Source organism: Astyanax mexicanus, chromosome 5, assembly GCF_023375975.1.
Source record: "Astyanax mexicanus isolate ESR-SI-001 chromosome 5, AstMex3_surface, whole genome shotgun sequence".
In the NCBI taxonomy this organism is placed as follows: Eukaryota; Metazoa; Chordata; class Actinopteri; order Characiformes; family Acestrorhamphidae; genus Astyanax; species Astyanax mexicanus.
Genome location: NC_064412.1, coordinates 38,841,841 through 38,864,189, shown reverse-complemented (window position 1 = coordinate 38,864,189; position 22,349 = coordinate 38,841,841). Strand labels below are relative to the sequence as shown.

The 22,349-nt window shown below is 38.5% G+C and overlaps 1 protein-coding gene across 5 annotated transcripts in view; it reads right to left on the bottom strand.

Annotated features, from left to right (window-relative positions):
• The window catches only part of kcnh7 (potassium channel, voltage gated eag related subfamily H, member 7), a 130,362-nt gene that overhangs the window by 16,391 nt on the left and 91,622 nt on the right, over window positions 1–22,349 (bottom strand). For 4 of the 5 annotated variants that reach the window (XM_049479147.1, XM_049479145.1, XM_049479148.1 and 1 more), the window contains 5 exons: window positions 21,706–22,105; window positions 18,519–18,718; window positions 13,676–13,928; window positions 4,876–5,081; window positions 3,003–3,105 (listed from right to left, as the gene is read on the bottom strand). In XM_049479147.1, the coding sequence (XP_049335104.1) occupies window positions 3,003–3,105; window positions 4,876–5,081; window positions 13,676–13,928; window positions 18,519–18,718; window positions 21,706–22,105 (1,162 nt within the window). The remainder of the gene's footprint in view (window positions 1–3,002; window positions 3,106–4,875; window positions 5,082–13,675; window positions 13,929–18,518; window positions 18,719–21,705; window positions 22,106–22,349) is intronic. The other variant, XM_049479146.1, reaches the window with a different exon arrangement.

The following is a 22,349-nucleotide window of genomic DNA, read 5'->3' as shown; positions in this document are numbered from 1 at the left end:
ATCTACCCCTCTATCCAAACAAGAATCGTGACACCCTACTCCTCCATCCTAACAAGAATCGAGACACCCTATCCCTCTATCCCAAAAAAATCGGGACACCCTACTCCTCTATCCCAACAAGAATCAGGACAATCTACCCCTCTATCCCAACATGAATCAGGACAATCTACCCCTCTATCCCAACAAGAATCAAGAAACCCTACCCCTCTATCAACAGGAATCAGGACAATCTACTCCCAACAAGAAATGGGACACCATACCCTTCTATCCCAACAAGAATCAGGACAATCTACCCCTCTATCCCAACAAGAATTGTGACACCCTACCTCTAAGTTTGAACATGCAAAACAGAGGGGTGGGGCTATGTAGTAGGGGGCAAGAGGTGAAATGGGATTGGGCTAGAAAGAGAAACAGAGTTAGACAGAGTGAGACAGAGAGAGAGACAGAGAGAGAGAGAGAGAGGGGGGGGGGAGAGAGGGGGAGAGAGAGAGAGGGAGAGAGAGAGAGACAGAGAGAGAGAGAGAGAGAGAGAGAGAGGGAGAGAGAGAGACAGATAGAGAGAGAGATAATGAAAGTTTGTAGGAGAACTGATATTACAAACAGAAGGGGAGATGAATTGGAGGGATTAACTAACTCAGGCGCAGGTCATACAGGGACAGGAACTCCACCTGTAGGTGGAAACCGTGTAACACATCCTCACATTTCCTCCGTCACTACAGACTAACAGCAAGCAGCTGATACCACCCGCCACCATAGCAACTGGCCGAAACAGACCCGGACAGCAGGGTTGAGAGGATGAGAGAGGGGGAGGGGCGGAGGAGAAAAAAGGAGACGGTGGATGGAAGGAGAAAGCATCAGAATGGCTTTCTCTCAGCTTATCAATTCCACCGTCAGGAGCACTGTGAAGGTTCTAGCGTTTGGGAAATGCTTCTCTTTGTGGGTCATTATCAGAATACTGTGGGGTCTCATAAAAATGACTATTAATCCTATTAATAAGACTTCAGACTACACAGAAATCAGTTTTTTTATTCATTTATATTTATTTTCTGACATGAATGCACCCACAATGTTATGGCATTGTGCCATGACATTTAGATTTTCTAAAATGTAAATGTTAATTACTGTCATATTTAACCACATCGAAGTGAACAGCTCAAGCTTTACCTCAGGTACAAATGGAGATAATATGAGATATGGTAAAAAAAGCAGAATTTTACTGTTAATTGCTAAATATGTAGCAAGTGTCTCTTTAGTCTCTTGAAATTAAAACAAAAAACTTGGATACATATAAATAGCTTGACATTTTAATGAGAATAGCTATATTTATGTATATAAATATGCATATATATATATATATATATATATATATATATATATATATATATATATATACTGCTCAAAAAAATAAAGGGAACACTCAAATAACACAATATAACTCCAAGTAAATCAAACTTCTGTGAAATTAAACTGTCCACTTAGGAAGCAACACTGATTGACAATCAATTTCACCTGCTGTTGTGCAAATGGAATAGACAACAGGTGGAAATTATTGGCAATTAGCAAGACACTCAATAAAGGAGTGGTTCTGCAGGTGGGGACCACAGACCACTTCTCAGAACCTATGCTGTCTGGCTGATGTTTTGGTCAGTTTTGAATGTTGGTGGTGCTTTCACACTCGTGGTAGCATGAGACGGACTCTACAACCCACACAAGTGGCTCAGGTAGTGCAGCTCATCCAGGATGGCACATCAATGCGAGCTGTGGCAAGAAGGTTTGCTGTGTCTGTCAGCGTAGTGTCCAGAGGCTGGAGGCGCTACCAGGGGACAGGCCAGTACACCAGGAGACGTGGAGGAGGCCGTAGGAGGGCAACAACCCAGCAGCCGGACCGCTACCTCCGCCTTTGTGCAAGAAGGAACAGGAGGAGCACTGCCAGAGCCCTGCAAAATGACCTCCAGCAGGCCACAAATGTGCATGTGTCTGCACAAACGGTTAGAAACCGACTCCATGAGGATGGTATGAGGGCCTGACGTCCACAGATGGGGTTGTGCTCACAGCCCAACACCGTGCAGGACGCTTGGCATTTGCCAGAGAACACCAGGATTGGCAAATTCGCCACTGGCGCCTTGTGCTCTTCACAGATGAAAGCAGGTTCACACTGAGCACATGACAGACGTGACAGAGTCTGGAGACGCCGTGGAGAGCGGTCTGCTGCCTGTAACATCCTTCAGCATGACTGGTTTGGCAGTGGGTCAGTAATGGTGTGGGGTGGCATTTCTTTGGAGGGCCGCACAGCCCTCCATGTGCTCACCAGAGGTAGCCTGACTGCCATTAGGTACCGAGATGAGATCCTCAGACCCCTTGTGAGACCATATGCTGGTGCGGTTGGCCCTGGGTTCCTCCTAATGCAGGACAATGCTAGACCTCATGTGGCTGGAGTGTGTCAGCAGTTCCTGCAAGATGAAGGCATTGAAGCTATGGACTGGCCTGCCCGTTCCCCAGACCTGAATCCGATTGAGCACATCTGGGACATCATGTCTCGCTCCATCCACCAACGTCACGTTGCACCACAGACTGTCCAGGAGTTAGCGGATGCTTTAGTCCAGGTCTGGGAGGAGATCCCTCAGGAGACCATCCGCCACCTCATCAGGAGCATGCCCAGGCGTTGTAGGGAGGTCACACAGGCACGTGTAGGCCACACACAATACTGAGCCTCATTTTGACTTGTTTTAAGGACATTACATTAAAGTTGGATCAGCCTGTAGTGTGTTTTTTCACTTTAATTTTGTGTGTGGCTCCAAATCCAGGCCTCCATTGGTTAATAAATTTGATTTCCATTGATGATTTTTGTGTGATTTTGTTGTCAGCACATTCAACTTTGTACAGAACAAAGTATTCAATGAGAATATTTCATTCATTCAGATCTAGGATGTGTTATTTGAGTGTTCCCTTTATTTTTTTGAGCAGTGTATATAAATATATATGCTGCAGTGATAAAGGTTTACCTGTGTACGACTTGGTCCTAAAGCAGGATTTAGGTCTGCCGTTTGGCTCCTCATGGTCTGAGTCACTCACTGCAGTGTACAGGTTCCTCTGGCGGGCAGTACTCTGCATGGGAAATATACAATACTATTATTAGAATCATAAGACAACCATATTTACATTTTGTCACCTTACAAGCACAAACATGTTACATGTTTTAAGTGAAAGATCAACACAAAGTACCATATAAGTGTGAAGTGGAACGAAAATTATACATGGTTTTCAAAATTTTAATCGAATAAAAATCTAAATCTGCAAAGATATTTAGACCCCTATTTCAATACTTAGTAGAGCCACCTTTTACTGCAATTACAACTGTAAGACTTTGAGAATCTAGAGAGTGACATTTTTGTTTGTTCTTCTTTGCAAAATAGCTCAAGCTCATCTCTTTTGTTTCCCATATTTTAAATAATAAACAAAGAACAAACACTAGGGGAGTAAATTAAACACTAAGGCTAAGAAACAAAGAGTGTAAAACAAAGGAAAAACCATAAGACTAAAACAAACAAGCAAAATACACAAACAAAGAAACAGACTAAAGAAAACAAACCAAATACTAAGCTTACAAAAAAAACTGCAGAATTGAGAAACAAACAGATATTAAACAAAAGACTGGGTCTACACAGGCTACAGGGCCTAACACAAACAAAAAGCACGGCCCAGAACAAAAGAAGCACATGAGGTATTTATGAACAGTCACAGACAAGGGACACCTGTGGAAGTAACAAGAAGGGCGGGGTTACAAATGAGCCTAAAATTGAAAACTGGAGATTCAGGTATTTAAACCATTCAAACAACTGTTAAGCATGGTGGTGGCTGACATGAATATTCTTTGATATAAATCATTCCACTGTCATTATCTTGCTGGAAGGTGAATCTCTGCATCAGTCTCAAGTCTTTTGCAGCCTCTAACAACTTCTCTGTCCCTGCTGAAGAAAAGCATCTCTACAGCATGATGCTGCCACCACCATGTTTCACAGTGGGAATTGCATTTAGACTAAAACGTTGGATAGCAATCAACACTTCTTATGTCTTTCTTTTCAACAATTTTTTTCTTTATGCCATTCTTCCATAAAAGGTAGATTTGTGAAGTGCACCACTTATAGTTGTTCTGTGGACAGATTCGCCCTCCTGAGCTGTGGATTTCTGCACCTCCTCCAGAGTGACCATGGGTCTCTTGGCTGCTTTTCTGACCAGTTCAAGCTTTCCTTGCTTGATCTGTCAGTTTGGGTAAATAGCCATGTTCTGGTAGGTTTGCAGGTGTAGTATACTTTTTCTATATTTGGATGATGGATTGAACAGTGGTCATTGGGATCCTCAAAGCTTGGGATTTGTTTTTTATGTTCTAATCCTGCTTTAAACTTCTCCACAACTTTATCTTTGACCTGTCTGGTGAGTTCCTTGGTTTTACATGATGCTGTTTGTTCACTAGTGTTCTCTAATGAACCACTGAGGCCTTCACAGAACAGGTGTATTTATACTGAGACTAAATTAAACACAGCTGGACTCTAAATACTTTTGCACGTCACACTTTTCAGATTCTTATTTGATTAAAATTTTCATCATTTTTGTTCCACTTTACAATTATGTTCTACTTTGTGTTGGTCTATCACTAAAATCTCAATAAAATATGTTTAAGGTTGCGGTTGTTGAACAATTCTAGCCAGATGCTGCCGGTAACGATCATCACCTCCCACTGTGCTGTCCACTGTGGGTGGTAATGCCTTCTACCACATAATTCTGGTATGCACTTAACACTGTGGGTCGAGGAATGTTAAGTATCTTGCAGTGTAGCTGGTGGTCTGTGTTCAGATAAACGAAGAGGAGCAGCCCTACCTTGGTGTTCTCATCACGCAGGTTGAAGGTGAGGTCCAGGTTAGACCAGAAGTAGTCGGCGAACTCTGGGTACATGTCCATCACCTCCAGCAGCTCCTCTCTTTCCAGGGTGTGGAGGTCACAGTAGCTGAGCGCCCGCACGTCAGCGTTGGCTTTCCCGGGTTTGCCATAAAGATGGACCATCTCACCAAATATGTCGTTCTTTCCTAAACCACACAGCCAGCAAGAACAAGAGGAGATATTAATGGTAGAAAATCACAAAAGATGAATACAAGAAATAGAAGATGTGTACCACACTACACATCATTCTGTGCACAGCAAAACCAGAAGTGTTAATATAATCTAAGGCTTCTGAAGAAGCTAAAACAGGGCCCTTAACATCAGTAACATCACAACATTCACACTGTTTAATTATCAAGGAACTGAAGAAATTGGTCATTAAATGGGTCACAACAATAGACAAACACAGTCTGCTTAAACACACAAAAAATGTGTTTACATGTTTTTTTTTTTAACACAACATTAACATTCACAATGCAGGGAGGAAAAAGTATGTGAAGCCCTAGGCTAATGACTTTTCTAAAAGTTAAAAAGAGCCTGGATGTGATGAGATTGGATGTGTTGCTTTAAGATGACCTGCCCTATAAAAAGAAAAAACACCAGTTTTGAGTTTGCTGTCCTTAAGAAGCATTGCTTGATGCCTCGGATTACAAAAGTATCTCTAAAAGCCTTGATGTTCATGTGTCCACGGTAAGACAGACAGTCTACAAATGGAGAAAGTTTAGCACTGTTGCTACTTTCTCTAGGCGTGGTCATCCTGTAAAGATGACTGCAAGAGCACAACGCACAATGATCAATGAAGTGAGGAAGAATCCTAAAGTGTCAGCTTAAGATTTACAGAAATCTCTGGCACATGCTAACATTTTTGTTGGCAAATCTACAATAAGAAAAAGATTAAACAAGAATGGAGTTCATGAAAGGACAACACAGAGGAAGCCACTGCTGTCCAAAAAAACACTGCTTCATGATTGAAGTTTGCAAAAGGGCACCTGTATGTTCCACAGCAGTACTGGTTAAATATACTGTAGATAGATGAAACCAAAAATGGATGAATTGTTTGGAAGGAACACACAACGCTATGTGTGGAGAAAAAAGACACAGCACACCATCATCAAAAACCTCACCCCAACTGTGAAACATGGTGGAGGAGGCATCATGAATTGGGGCTGTTTTGCTGCCTCAGGGTCTGGACGGATTGTCGTCATCAACGTAAAAATGAATTCCCAAGTTTACCAAGACATTTTGCAGGAAAACTTAAGACCATCTTTCCGCCAACTGAAGCTCAACAGAGGATGGGTGATGCAACAGGACAACGACCCAAAACATAGAAGTAAATCAACAACTGAACGGCTTAAACAGAAGTAAATTCGTCTTCTGAAGAGTCCTGACTTCAACCCAAGTGAGATGCCGTGGCCTCATGACCTCAACAGAGAGATTCACAAAAGATATCCCAAGAATATTGCTGAACTTAAACTGAAGATTTGTGAAGAGAAATGCTCAAAATTGCTCCTGACTGTTGATCAGGTCTGATCTGCAACTACAGAAAATGTTTGGTTGAGGTTTTTGCTGCCAAAGGAGGATCAACCAGTTATTAAATGCAAAGGTTCACTTACTTTTTCCACCCTGCACTGTGAATGTTAGCATGTTGTGTTTAATAAAGCCATGCAAATTTGTATAATTTTGTGTGGTATTAGTTTAAGCAGACTGTATTTGTCTATTGTTGTGACTTAGATGATGTTCAGAACACATTTAATGACCAATTAATGCAGAAATCCAAGTAATCCCAAAGAGTATTTAGTAATTGCAAGAGAATATACAAGAAAATAAACGACCAACTTCTGTGGTAGATGGAACGCAGCACTAGTGTGCAGGTTTTAAACGACCGTACACTGCCAGCGTGTGTATCAGTGTGTGAGTTCTGGCATTCGCTGGTAAAGATGCTGTCTTGATGTTCTGAAACAGGGAGCAGGACCAAAAGGCCACGGCTCCACATCTCACTTTACACTGAGAGCACGTCTAGGGTCAGAGCTCACCCAGATAAACAACAGCCATCTGGACCACGGCCTGCTGTCAGTGAGAGGCTTAGGGTTACAGACGGGGTCAGAGGGCTAGAGATCCTGGTAGTCCAGTGGTTCTGGTTTACAGGTTTGTTTTCCAGAGTTTCCAGGTTGGTGGCCGAGTTTACTTGGCTGGGGGTGCCGGTGAAGCAGTTTGAGCTTGATGGTGTAATACACACTGGACTGGTGGTAATGACCATGTGTGTAATGAAGAGTCTGTGTATGTGTGTGTGTGTGTGTGGGTGATATCTCATAATAGATTTCTGCTGATAATAAAGTTCCTGCTGAAACCCATGAGCACATACATGAAACAGCTGAAGCTTCCCTCAGCAATTCTGCAAGTTCGCAGAGTAATTTTGCTGAGTTGCATGTGAGTGTGAGAGTTTGTGTGTGTGCGTGTGTATGTATGTGTGTGTGTGTGTGTGTTACAACGTACCCCTGTTCTCTTCCTCTGGCCTTATTATGTCGGTGCTGGCTTACTCGGAGAATGAGAAATGGGCCGTTTAAATTCGGCTTACCCTGCCCCACCTTCCGTGTGTGTGTGTGTGTGAGAGTGTGTGTAAGGGTGTGTGAGTGTGAACAAAAGACAGAGTGTATCTCTAAGTGTGCAAGCTCATAAGTTTACTAAAAGAAAGAAGTAAGTGTGAGTGTGTGTGTGTGTGTGTGTGTTATAAATAAGTGAAAGATATAAATATGTCTGTTAATAAACCTAAAAAAACAGCTACCCTGCCGCCTCTCCATCATTTCGAGCTGACAATCAAAAAATATAATGAAGGACTCCCTGCAGCCAGGCTTCTTCTCCCGCTCCCCTCTCCTCTCCTCGTGTCTTTTCGTACCCTCTACCCCTCAGACTGATGAGAGGGTCTGAGCTTCTCGTTTGTAAGCACTATCTTGTCTCCGTCTCTGGTTTATTCTGGACATATCCTGCTGTTTTGTTTCCAAAGACCATAAAAAATACCTTGGTAACGCTTTCTATGAATCAGGTATCTAGAAAGCATTCTAAAAACAAACATAAAGCTTCATAAACCATTCATAAGGCTTTTTTTGTGATCAAGTATTTTTATGAACAACATACATCAATTACCCAACTTAACATACCTCAATAAAATTCATAATGCTTTATAACTATACATAAATGTTCATAATCTCAAACATAAAACATTGTAACACCACAGTATAAAGCTTTATATCACAAAGCGATATAATGCATTATAATATATTTGCATTTGCTGTTCTTTACATTATTGGTCAGACCTGTTTCATAGAGCTTCATAGATGTTGATTCCGTTTATTCAGTTTGAAGGAAATGCATCGCTGTGGATCTTGGTAAAGCATTATGTCAATGAATTCAACATCTATTAAGCTGTATAAAAACAGATCTCACCAATAAAGCTTCATACTGTTGTGTTATGTTATATGTTTGAGATTATAAACATTTATGTATAGTTAGAAAGGATTATGTCAAGTGTTATAAAGCTTTATGAATGGTTTATGAAGCTTTATGAATGCATTTATAATGCTTAATAGATACCTGATTCATAGAAAGGGTTACCAGTACCTTCAATACACGGCTCAAATTAATTAAATAATAAGAGTCCACTTAAAAATGATTTGTTTCTCTGATTTTACCAAATTGAAAACCTCTAAAAAATTTATCAAGAGGAAGATGATCACAAACCATCAAACCAAACTGAACTGCTCGAATTTCTGCACCAGAAGTGACATAAAGTTTTCCAAAAGGAGTGTGTAAGACTAAATGCTCTAAATGACAATATTTTGGAATTTGGGAGAAATGTTGTCTGTAGTTTATAGCATAAAACAACAATGTTCATTTTACTTAAATATATACACCTATAAATAGCAAAATCAGAGAAACTGATTCAAACTTATTTTTTTCCAGATCTGTATTTGGCCTCAATATTGTTTGGGACAGTTTGAAATGCCTGAAATTTTAGACATAATTAAATGACACATTTCAGTCTTATTCTTATTTAAGGGCATTTGCAGATAAAGTGTTCAAAAATCTTTAAAAATGTATGTATAAAATCTACTTTTCTGTCAGTTAAGGAATGATAAGTCACATTTTTACAGACTGCTCCTAGAAAAATGTTTTTTTTTTTGTTTCCTTCTTCCACTACATTAATTTTCTTTCATATTATTCAACTTACAGCAGTAGTTGAAATTTTGGTACTTTTTCAAGAGAAAAGTAAAAAAAAATATATAATTCTGTTTATTAACATTATTCTAAACAGATTTCACTCATTAAAAACAAAATCTGTGAAACATGGTGGTGGGTATGTCATGGTTTGAGCATGCATGGCTGCCAGAGTTACTGACTAACTCATTGATGACTCATGTTGTCATTCTTAAACCAATCATTCACCCAACCAGTCATTTTACCAATTCCATTTGGAGAAAAATCTGAGAAATGGCATGTCCATGGCTACAGGATCAGCCCAGAAAAGAACCCAAACATCCGGACTATGGCATTAAGTCCAGCAGGTGGCTGCGCCTAAAGTAGGCTTGAGATGCCACAAGGACAGCTGAAGGCCAGGGCTTCAGTGACATGAATCAGAACATTGTGACCTTTTATACTGTAGAACCATATCTGTCTGGTTTATACTGGTCTCATACGGGTGTGCTGCTGTTTCTATACCACTGTCTTCCAACACACAAGCATACCAGTGTTTAAAACATTATTAATACTGGTTTATACTGGTCTCATACTGGTGTGCTGCTGTTTCTATACCACTGTCTTCCAACACACAAGCATACCAGTGTTTAAAACATTATTAATACTGGTTTATACTGGTCTCATACTGGTGTGCTGCTGTTTCTATACCACGGTCCTTCAACACAAGCGTACCAGTGTCTAAAACACTACTAAAACTGGTTTATACTGGTCTTATGCTGTTTTGATACTGGTTCTATACCACTGTCCTTCATCGGACAAGCTTACCAGTGTCTAAAGCACTACTAATACTGGTTTATAATGGTCTCATACTGTTGTGCTGTTGTTTCTATACCACTGTCCTTCATCACATAAGCATATCAATGTTTAAAACACTACTAATACTGGTTTATACTGGTCTCATGCTGGTGTGATGCTGCTTGACCAGCATACCAGTGTTTAAAACCTGAGAAAAACTGGTTTATACTGGTCTCATACTGGTGTGCTGCTGTTTCTATACCACTGTCTATCATCACACAGCGTACCAGTGTTTAAAACACTACTAATACAGGTTTATACTGGTCTCATACTGGTGTGATGCTGCTTGACCAGCATACCAGTGTTTAAAACCTGAGAAAAACTGGTTTATACTGGTCTCATACTGGTGTGCTGCTGTTTCTATACCACTGTCCTTCATCACACAAGTGTACCAGTGTTTAAAACACTACTAATACTGGTTTATACTGGTCTCATACGGGTGTGCTGCTGTTTCTATACCACTGTCCTTCATCACACAAGCTGTGTTTAAAACACTACTAATACTGGTTTATACTGGACTAATGCTGTTGTGATACTGGTTCTATACCACTGTCCTTCATCACACAAGCATACCAGTGTTTAAAACACTACAAATATTGGTTCATACTGGTTTCATGCTAGTGCGGTACTAGTTGACAAGCATTCCTGTGGTTAAAACACAAAAAATGCTGGTTTATACTGGTCTCATGCAGTTTTGATACTGGTTCTATACCACTGTCCTTCATTAGACAAGCTTACCAGTGTCTAAAGCACTACTAATACTGGTTTATACTGGTCTCATGCTTGTGTGATGCTGCCTGACCGGCATACCAGTGTTTAAAACATGAGAAATACTGATTTTGTACTGGTCTCATGCTGGTGTGCTGCGGTTTTCTATACCACTGCCCTTCATCACACAAGAGTACCAGTATTTAAAACACAACAAATATTGCTTTATGATTTTGTGCTAAAATGTATTTGGATGAAACGCCACAGCTCTCTGGACTCCCGGCCACTGCGAGTGCTGGCAAGCTCTTCATCACGTCTAGAGAACATGGAGCGTTCCACACTGCCAAGCTGGCACACAGACACCTGGCTGTGTGACAAGTTGCTTAGCGACAGTAGAGATGAGAGACCGTGCTGTCCTTCCTTTGTAATGCCAATTCAACATGGCCAAATGTGCTCCCAGGAACCCCCTGCTGTGTTTCAGCTAGAAGTGATCCACAAAATCAAGGTTATTTTCTTATTATTTATAATTTTTTAAAATTTGTTTATATATATATACACTAGTGCATCTTAGAAAAATACAATATCATTGAAAAGTTACTTTATTTCAGTAATTCAGTTTAAAATGTATTACACATAGAGTGATCTATTTTAAGCTTTTATTTCTTTTATTGTTGATGATTATGGCTTACAGCCAATAAAACCCAAAAGTCAGTGTCTCAGAAAATTTGACTTTGGACTTTGGACTTGATATAACACAGTGGACCAACACCAGCAGATGACATGACTCTCCAAACCATCACTGACCATCAGTAAATTTAGCATTTCAGTACATTTTGCAGTCTGGAAAAATACTTTCAGAATTTTATGATGCCCTCTGCTGACAACTTTTAAGGAGGTGTGGATTTCATTTTCCAGCAGGACTCCACACACTGCCAAAAACACCAATTGGTCTAATATAATATTCTAATTTTCTGAGACACTGATTTTTGGGTTTTCATTGGCTGATAAGCCATAATCATCAACAATAAAAGCAATACACATTTAAAATAGATCACTCTGTGTATAATACATCTATATAATATTTAAGTTTCACATTTTGAGAGGAATTACTGAAATAAAGTAACTTTTCAATGATATTCTACCATGGCTGCTTAACTAAAACAGTGTGTGAGCTTTTACATTGTCACACCTGAGCTCAAACACAGCCAGACACAGATTATACCATTAGATCTAGACAGGTTATTGTAAGAAAGCAGAAAGACTGAAAAGCTTTTTTTTTATTGTGAATTTGTTTGTTTTCCTAAAGCGCTTCTACTTGATTTGAGCAGTTTCTCAGGTTTGACACGGCGTTGCATCATGAATTCTTCTCTTTTGCAGTAGATGTAAACTGATCGGTGGAAACAAGCCTAACTCAGAGCCAGCTACTGTCAGCTTCCATTACCTGCACCATTTATTACGGATTCGGAAGTTAAACTTTCAGTTTTAATGTGTCTAGTCTAGTTGCTGATGTAGGTACCCAAGAAACACAGACATTAGCGAGGAACCTCTTTCCAAAAGCTTCCAAAATGTTAGCCCACTTTATCCATTCTAGAAGCATCTATAAAGGAACTACCATTCGTGTCCAATGTTAACCATTATTTAAGGATTATGCTGAGCTTGCTTTGAACTGCTGGTCTTTGATTATATTGTATATCAGGTAAGGGTGTGCCATATCGTATCGTACGCGATAATATCAACAACTTTTTTGAATATCGTGAACGATATTATATCCTGAAATATTGCGCCACATCACCCACCCCTAATTATCACATCAGGGTACTCCTTTTTTTAGCTGTTCATAGCAAAAGGAAAATTCACACTGTTCTCATTTTCCATTAAATATCTACTAGAGACTAGAGATTATATCTGTCCAGTATTATCATTTATTTTACTTCAGTTCTGGATATATATGGAGATAAATGGAGTGCATTATTATTATCACGACATTCTGGATCATTGACTTCTGTTTTAAATCTGATAAAATTCTTGTATTTTTTGTGCCACATCATATTGTATGCAATAATAAAATTTTATTTTCATTTTGTTGCAGTAGGGTATTCTTGAAATATTTATGTTTTAATTGAATGTTTTGGCATATCGGCAAGAGTATCGTTATCGCAAAAATACCATGAAATATCGTGATATTATTTTAGGGCCATATCGCCCACCTCTAATATCAGGGCTTTTTTTACACCAGCACTATTTAATCTGGTTAAAACAGACACTGGTTTATTTGTACTCTTGGTGTGGTTCGCTTGAGAAGCTTTGAAAACAGTAGTTGCACTCGGATGCAGAGCAAAACAACCTCATCAAGACCCATTAAGAGGAGGTGGTCTCCTTGTCCAAGTTCCAAACCAACTGCAGAGCAGGTTGTTGGTGGTCAGAACGTGATCCGGTCTCAATCTGACTATCCAACTACCAAATATACTCCTTTCATTTAAGCTACACAGCTGTTCAGGTGCAGTTTAAACTGATTTATTACCCTATGATAAACGTAGAATTTCGGCTCTTGCTCATGAATATTCACACATGCAAACATATTGCCTCTGATTGGCTAACAGTACAGCGAGGCAGTGAGAGTTAGAAACGTTTTAAAATAAAGACATTTTTACACTAATAACATTCTTTGCAATGTCATATGTTACTTTACAACATGTGTAATGCCCTGCTGCTAAGTGCAGTTCAGCCACTGAACTAGTCTTAGAGTGTCTGTAAAATGCTAAATCCACCGGAGATCCTATTCAAACCTATAGTTTCCTAGCGCTGTTAGCTCCTGTCTGACGAGACCGTGTCGCTGCCTGGCTACTGCAGGCATTGGAGATTAAGGTTTCATGGATAGCATGCATATACAACTCAGAGAGACCTACTATATTTCACAAAGAACAAAAAAATATGGATTTTAGCAGAAGGACACCTTTAAACATAATAACACACAAAATAAACTCACCTAAAATTGCAACTACTATGTCGTCCTTCAGGATCTCTATGGATCCGCGAGCCAGGAAGTACAGGGCAGTGAGTATGTCCCCCGAATGCACCAAGGTATCACCCGGTGGGGCGTGAGTGGTCTTAAAGCGCATGGCCAGCGCCCGCAGACACCCTTTACTGGCCCCGCGGAAGGCCTTGCAGCTCTGCAGCAAAGACTGGTTGAGATGCAGGCAGATATCAGCCTGAAGACACTCTGGAAAACCCTTCAACACCTGGAGGAAGATGGAGAGATCCGAGTGGAGAAGAAAAACAGAGAGAGGACAGTTAAAGCAGGTGTTCTGAAAGGAAGGCGGAGCTCAGCCTGCACCTGCTTCACACGCTACACACCCTACATTCTTCCACGAGGGAATTTCTGGATATAATTATAAGCTTTGGGCTTTGTCTTGAAACAGAGATGAAGGCAGTCAGAGACACAGCACAGTTGCCATTTGTGTTGTCCTTTGGTTTTCAAAGCATGTCTCTTGTCTCTAGAAGTTTGTTTCACATTAAAAAAAGACTGTGGCGGCTTAAAATAGCAAGCAGATGAGCTGAAATTAGAGCGGCACTTAATATTTGGCAACCGAAAAAAGCACTTTCCAGTGATTGAGGTGCTGTCACTGTGATTCAAGGTTCGCTGGTTACAATCCTAGAAATCATGCTACTTGGCATCAGCAGCCAGAGTCTGAGAGAGCACAATTGGTCATGCTCTCTTTGGGTGGATAGATGGCGCTCTATCCTCTGATCACTCCTAGTCTAATGCTGCACAGCTTTGAGACTCTCTGACAGAGAGTCGTCAGGTTTAAGTTTTTTAAGGTTTTTGATGCTCTACTTCCGAAAATTCAATAAAATAATGCGTGAGCAGATCAGGGATAGACTATCAAAATAGCTGAGCTAACTGAGCATTAGCTCATCACTTAAATGGCATTGCTGATGTACATTTGTGAATAAAATAGCTCTGCTTAAAAATATGTAATTACGATTAGACCTTCACTGCTTAGGTAAACTGTATTGTTCTATGTTGGGTTGTCTGTTTGTCTGCGCATATTATTAGGTTCAGTGTTTAATAGTGTTGAAATGGTGTACCGATACTAAAAATAGTACAATACCCCATTTATTTAATAACAGTATTTTAACCTAATCAGCATCAGATGCTGTGTCGTCTTCTCCGATTAATAACTCAAGAATGCCTCAACACGTCAACATAAACCATACACAGCTCTGGAAAAAATATGAGACCACTTAAAAATTCTCTTTCTTTGATTTTACCAAATTGAAAACCTCTGGAATATAATCAAGAGAAAGATGGATGATCTCAAGCCATCAAACCAAGCCACCAGGAGTGCCATAAATTTATCCAAAAGCAGTGTGTAAGACTGGTGGAGGAGAACATGTTTTTTGTTATTTCATCCATTTCTCATTTTCTGTAAATAAATTCCCTAAATTACAATATTTTTATTTGGAATTTGGGAGAAATGTTGTCTGTAGTTTATAGAATAAAACAACACTGTTCATTTTACTCAAACATTTTAACTATAAACAGTATAATCAAAGAAACTGATTCAGAAACATCTCTCTCTTGCGTTTTTCCAGAGCTGTATATGGCTAAAAAAGAGGTAGAAATAAATCCTACTGTTTCTAAAAACTGCATTGTTATTGTGGAAATCGCTTAATAATAAGCTCTCCTCAAAAGTTTTTTTTCAAAGTAACTTTCTGCTTTATTTTTCAGTTTTCAGTTACAAAAAAGCATTCTGAAGTATAATCCAGCGTCTGAGGCTGATATCAATACATGGGCTTGTAAACGATGTTTTGAATCGTTGATATGAATTTACACTTGATTCTTGAAACGATTCATGGTAATTCATAAAATATTTGGAGATTGTATAGTTTAAATGTCTCCCAGCTTTTAAATGCCTATTTTTTTCCTTTGGTTCTCAGTGACAGAGTGAATTAAATCCCTGAACAATGAGAAGGTTTCTAGCTAGGAGGAGCTCTCCTCTCAGACAGCTCAGAGACGAATAATCTATCAAAAAAAAAATCCAACTTATTATTTTCTTATTTGAAATGAAGAATAAACATCATCACAGTGTTAACCATTAATTATTAATAAATAAACTAATATTTTAGTTCTTTGTTCGGTCTTCTATTTTATTTTATTTATTTTTGATGTTATAGGTTTTTGCTCTGGTATTGTTTTAGTATCGGTATTGAGATATTTAGGTATTATACCAGAAGACAAAGATTTTTAAATGAATGTTTTGTCATTGCTTTTTCTTTTATTTACTATAGTTTTATGTGCCATTTTATGTACTGTATAAAATGGGGAAAAGATGTTTGATTGCAAAATGTTTGATTTTGTTCAGTTTCGGTTTAGGCCATCTCTACATTATACAGATAAACTCTAAAGTATGTAGAAAATGTCTAAAATGTTGAACAGAAAGTTTAGGTATTGGACTTACCTGTAATTCTGCAGTGCACTGGCATCACACCCACACACTGTTAGCGCAATAATATTAGTTATTAATAATGGTGGGAAACGGTGTACTCATAACAGGTCTCCTCATGCTTTGGTTGGGAGAGGGATGTGGAAAAGCTCCTTTACAGTGGGAGCAAGACAGAGGAGATTTGGAAAGGAAAGGGTTAACATCATTTGGCAAGTGCAGGTGTCGGCAGCAAGCTGGAGCGGCAGTGCAAATGGCACCATGCCAGCCTCAATGCCCACTCCAACTGGCCCTCTTAATGAAGCCTCTGCTTAAAGATTCTCCCTGTTCTGCTCTGAAGCTACTGCTAATACTGTGCAAAATCAATCATATATCATATATCAGTCATATACCAGCTGTACATCACAGTTCAATATTAAACATATATAGTCATGTGAAAAAATGAGGACACCCCATGAAAATCTTTGTCTTTTTTCATTTTTTTTTTTTTTTCATTTTTATCATAATTGAGAGATGGAGGCAAAATAACTAAATGCAGTACCAGTCAAAAGTTTGGACATGCCTTCTCATTCAATGTATTCATTTTTATTTTTTTTCACTACATTGTAAATGAATATTGTAGTCATTCAGACTATGAAGGAACACATAAGGAATCATGTATTAACTTAAAAGTGTTAAACAAACCACGGATTAAAACATTACTCAAACAGAGTTATTCACTGTATACTAACCAACTCTACCTCTTCACAACTTTACAACGGATGCTCTCAAACACATTAAAAGTCTCATCCCATCATTTTTTCATTCATTTTCATTTTAAATATCTAGTTGTAGTCTCTAGTATGAATGAATAACATGTGAGCTGTAATGCACTGCTTTATTTCATTGAATGAGAGGTCTCTGAAGAAGGACAGGATTTCATCTCTTGCTCATGAATATTTTATACATGCAAACATATTGTCTCTGATTGGCTAACAGCACTGCAGCAGAGAACGCTACCTGCCTTCCCCTCACAGTCAATTTTACAGCTCTAAAACTCAAAGGACAAAATGTTTTCAGAGATACAGCCCTAATTGTAAAGATATAGCACTGAGTGCTAGATACAGTTAACCCTTAAACTTCACTTAACATAAGACTCTCAGTGAGGCTAATTAGGCTAGTTGAAGTAATTAACTCTTGATGAGTTCAGCACAGCTGTTAACTGAAAGCCTGAATTCCAGGTGACTCTACCTCATAAAGCTGACTGAGCAAATCCAGCCAAGATGTGCAAAGCTGTCATCTAAGCAGAATAAGTAATTCCATATGTTTTTCTTCATAGTTTAGTATTAATCTACAATGCAGAACATTTTAAAATAATGTCCAAACTTTTAAATGTTATTTCTATAAGACTGCATGGACACGTTCATACCACATTATAATGCATTCATACAGCATTATGAACAAGGCTATAAATATGTAAAGGAGAGATGTATTAAAAAACACAGCTTATGATGGATTACTATCACAATTCATACTGATTAATAAACATGACTATGATGTGTTACGCATTCTTATAGATATTTATACATAGAAATGTCTTTTGAATGCATTATGTGTTATATATGTGTTCACAGAGAATGTGTTCTTATAGACAAAACATTTATAGCGCTCAGAAATATCTTTTAAACAGTATTTGTAAAATGTAATTAACATAGTTCTTTTAATAATATTATAACTAATCCATATTATTATTATGATTATTATTATTATTATTATTATTATTATTAACGCTGAAGTACAGCATTATCAGGGTGAGTTTCAGTGAAGTTAAAGTACAGCATCTACAACATCAGATAGACACTGACTGGTTTGATTTTCATGGGAAGATTGCAAGGAGGAAACCCTTGCTCTCAACAAACAAACAAACAAACATCAGGGCAATACTAGTAAATTTTTTCACATGACTGTTAATATGTTTAAATGCAATTTAAACTGCATTTAACACCAAATAATAAGCCAATAAACATTGTTTTTCACACAGTGAAAGACACCAAACTGACATCACTCATCTGGCATCTAATGAAGCTCTAATAAGGTCTTTCATACCAGGGAGAAAATAGGTTTGTATGTTTTAATACACACTCTGTACCTCCTGTTCTTACCGGAGTATTGAAATCCCAACGAAGCAGACAAGAGAGAGACAGACACTGATCAGCTCAAAGCAATAAACGCTGTTCATAAGCTCACAATCTAATAATATCAGCAGAAATTCAGTGGAGGATATGGTATATGAGTCATGCCCACAGTGATCTAGTTTTAGAAGGGATATAAAAAGACACGGAGAACAAACAACATCAACTAATAAAGCAGAAACGTGAGCGCGGGAGCGCGGGAGCGCTGATATACCATGTTCATGTCGATGCCGTTGGTGTAGGTCCAGGCGTGCTGGAAGTACTCCTCCAGCCTCTGCCGGAGCGGGTTGGGGATCTGGTGGAAGCGGATGAACTCTTTGACCCGGAGCATCTGCAGGTGGTAGCGTGCTGTTCCCGAGTACAGCCGCTGGATGATGGCCGACACGTTCCCGAAAATGCTGGCGTACATCAGGGCTGAGAGCACAGGTCAGGAGAAGGATTATTAGGATTAATTTGTGAGTTTGGAGAACTTTTACCTTTGCATTGTTGCATTATTACAACTATAATGCACCTATTTATTCAGATACTTTACGTCTATTATTTATTAACCAAAAACAGATCATTAAACACTGATTGATATCAACAAAAAAAAAAACTCCTAAGCCCTATTCGAAAGGCATAAAGCCCTGTTCACATGGCACAGACATTAATGTCTAAACTGCTGGCAACATAAGTGAGTACACCCATAGATAAAAATGCCCAACTGTGCCCAAAGTGTCCCTAGTTGTGTGGCCACTAGGGGTGGGCGATATGGCTCTAAAATAATATCACGATATTTCAGGGTATTTTTGCGATAACGATATACTTGGCGATATAGGAAAACTAAAATAATTAATTAATTTCAGGAATAAAGTATAATGGTATAACAGTATAATCATAATGTGGCAAAATCAATAATACAGCATAAAATAATATAATGCAGCAAAAAATATTGCAGAATATTTAGTGCCTGCATATCGTCGCTGTCCAATGAAAAACACTGATCTCCAAAACAGAAAAAACCTTGTAAACTTCCAATGGAAGTCAATGTAAAAAGAGTTTATTTCAGGTCATTTTGAAGAGTTTCTATTGGTCTATGCACTAAGACATTTTGGCACAGTGTAAGGGACAGTTTGTCTGTTCAAATTATGTAGTAAACTAAAAATTAACAAAAATGGAGATAAGTGTTTTTCATAGGACAGGGACAATATAATCTCCTAACTAAAACAATTACACAATAAATACACTTAATACTTCACAGTAAATAATAAACTACTTTTAATACAGAACATCCCTATTATCACAATATGGATTTTTAATATCATGATATTTCTGTGTCACGATATATTGTATATGATATAATATTGCCCACCCCTAGTGGCCACCACTATTTTTTTCAGTATTTTCCAATATTTTCCAGGTACATTATGCAACACTAGTAAGAAACAGGGTGTCACCATGTTTTCCTTCTCATTCAGCAGATCTTTTAGCTGTTAACAAAACTGTAATTCTTGAAAAAAGAACATGAGCTGGATGTTAATCTTCACATATTTCTCTCCTAAAACTGTTTATTTGGGTGAGTAAAGTGCTTCTGTTTTTTTACAGTAAGCTAAGATTTGCAGATTTCCACTAAGGCTAGTTGTGGTTAGCAGGTAATGCCGTCCAACAGCGCTACACTGAGGAATCCTGAGTGTTCCAGTAACCCAGGGCGCTAGCAACTAGCGGTTTGTCCAACATAGCTTGTTTAACACGGTAAACACACACACAGACTACAGCCCGATAAACTCACCTCTGAACAACAAAAGAGCTAGCACTTAGCGTGGTTAGCAGGTAATACTAATGCTGCTCCAGCAGTGCTAGCCAGGGTTAGCAGCAGGCTACAGGCCGATAATATTCACCTCTAAACAACAAAATAGCTAACGCTTAGCGTAGTTAGCGGCTAATGTTCATACTACTCCAGTCTCGAGTCTCGATGTCTCGGGATAAGCTGAAACTCCTGTATAACGCTGTACTTCAGCAGAGTGGCTTTACTTCTCCTTATAACCTGACTGGTAAAATTCATATATAAGGTGCACTGGCCATTTGTGGGAAAAATAAAAGGATTATAAGTGCTCCTTATAGTGCAAAAAATACAGTACTTTGTTTTGTTGCCAGTGGTTTAGATATTAATGCGTATGGTAAATTTGCACTGATATACAAGCTGTACAATAAATATCTTCAGGGTTGTCCCATGAAAAGATATAATGAAATATTTTTACAAATCTGTGGGGTGCACTCAATTTATTAATAAACATCTTAAAATGTTGGTAACACTTTCTATAAATGTTATGTCAACAGACTCTGTAAACCTACTCATAACCCATTTTATAACCCTTTATAAAGTGTTATAAACATATATAAACTATATATATATTAAAAAAATTATATTAAAATGTAACATGCAACATTATGCAAAATGTAACATTATAGCAATGTTTATTGTGCATTATGCAGTATTATGAACTGTTATCAGCTCTATTTATACGATTTTTTGTTTCAATACTAAGAACCTTGACAAAGCATGCTATATTTACTTATTACCACCCACAAATTATACTTATATTTAATATTATAATTGCTTTTATTCGTTTATCAAGTATTAGAATGCTTTGTTGTACACTTTAAGTAAAGTGACAGATTCCATCATGGGAATATACTGTATTAATAGTGACTGATGTATGATATTTTAACGCAGATATGTGACATATTACAAGCACAGATTATGATGCATTATACCACAGTTAGTTTTGACCCAGCACGGTGTTCTATGAGTGCTGTTATCAGCCAGTAATGCACTGTAACCGAAGCTCTCCATGTATTACTCCGCCACGTACAGGTAGCCTTGCAACGATGCAGCGCTTACAAGCTAAACAGCGCTGCTACAAACAGAGCAGCAATGAAACTATTAAAGGAGTGTGGAGTGGAGTGTTTATGACCAAACAGATCGTATTTTTTTAATTATCCTCTTTAACTCAAAATCTTTCAGTAAACAGCGATAATGGAACTGTGGTATAATCGCAATAATAGACTTGAGGTTTCTGTTATAACCTGTAATATTGGCACTGCTGTGCTGATCTACTGCACTCCCGCAGTGCCAATATTACATACTATATTGCTTACTCTCGTGTATTATTGCTTAAATATAATCACACAAATGAAAATGCCTAATAAGCATGTCTATAATGTGTTATACATGTTTATAAATATTTATACTATGTTTATAATACTTTATGAATGAATTATAATGTGTTGCGAGTATGTTAATAGAGTCTATTGCACTACATTGTTGTGTATTATTGACAGTTATTGACAGTGTTGCACTATTATGTGTTTTGCCAGGATCATTTTGTCACTGGCTGGTAGGTAAAACCTGTGCTACTCACAGCCGATGAGCATGACGCAGATGGAGAAGATCTTCTCATAGTTGGTGTTTGGGGAGACGTTTCCGAAGCCCACGCTGGTCAGACTGCTGAACGTGAAATAGAGCGCTGTAACATACTTGTCTTTGATCGATGGGCCGGAGAAGGGGTCGCTGCAGTTGTACTGCTTCCCGATGGACACGCCCAGATTGTCCAGCCAGCCGATAGTGTGCTCCAGATAGGACTTCTCCATGTTACCGATGGCGTACCAGATACAGGCCAGCCAGTGAGCGATCAGCGCGAAGATACACATGAGCAGCATGAGCACCGCAGCACCGTACTCTGAGTAACGGTCCAGTTTACGAGCCACGCGCACCAATCGCAGGAGCCGAGCTGTCTTCAGCAAACCAATGAGAGTCGTGGTCTGAAAGGGAGGACAGAGAAAGGAAGATATGCAGTTCATATGACTGTGTAATCTTGCTTTGTGGAATCTGTGAAATGCTGTGTTACAAAATATTCAACAAATATTTAAACTTTTTTTTTTTAATTAGTGCTGTTCAAATGTTAACACATTAATGTAAGTAATTAATCAGTTAAAATAACACTATTTAATAATTTTATCAAATTTGGACCAATTTTCTATCATAATTCACTTTTTTTACAGAGCC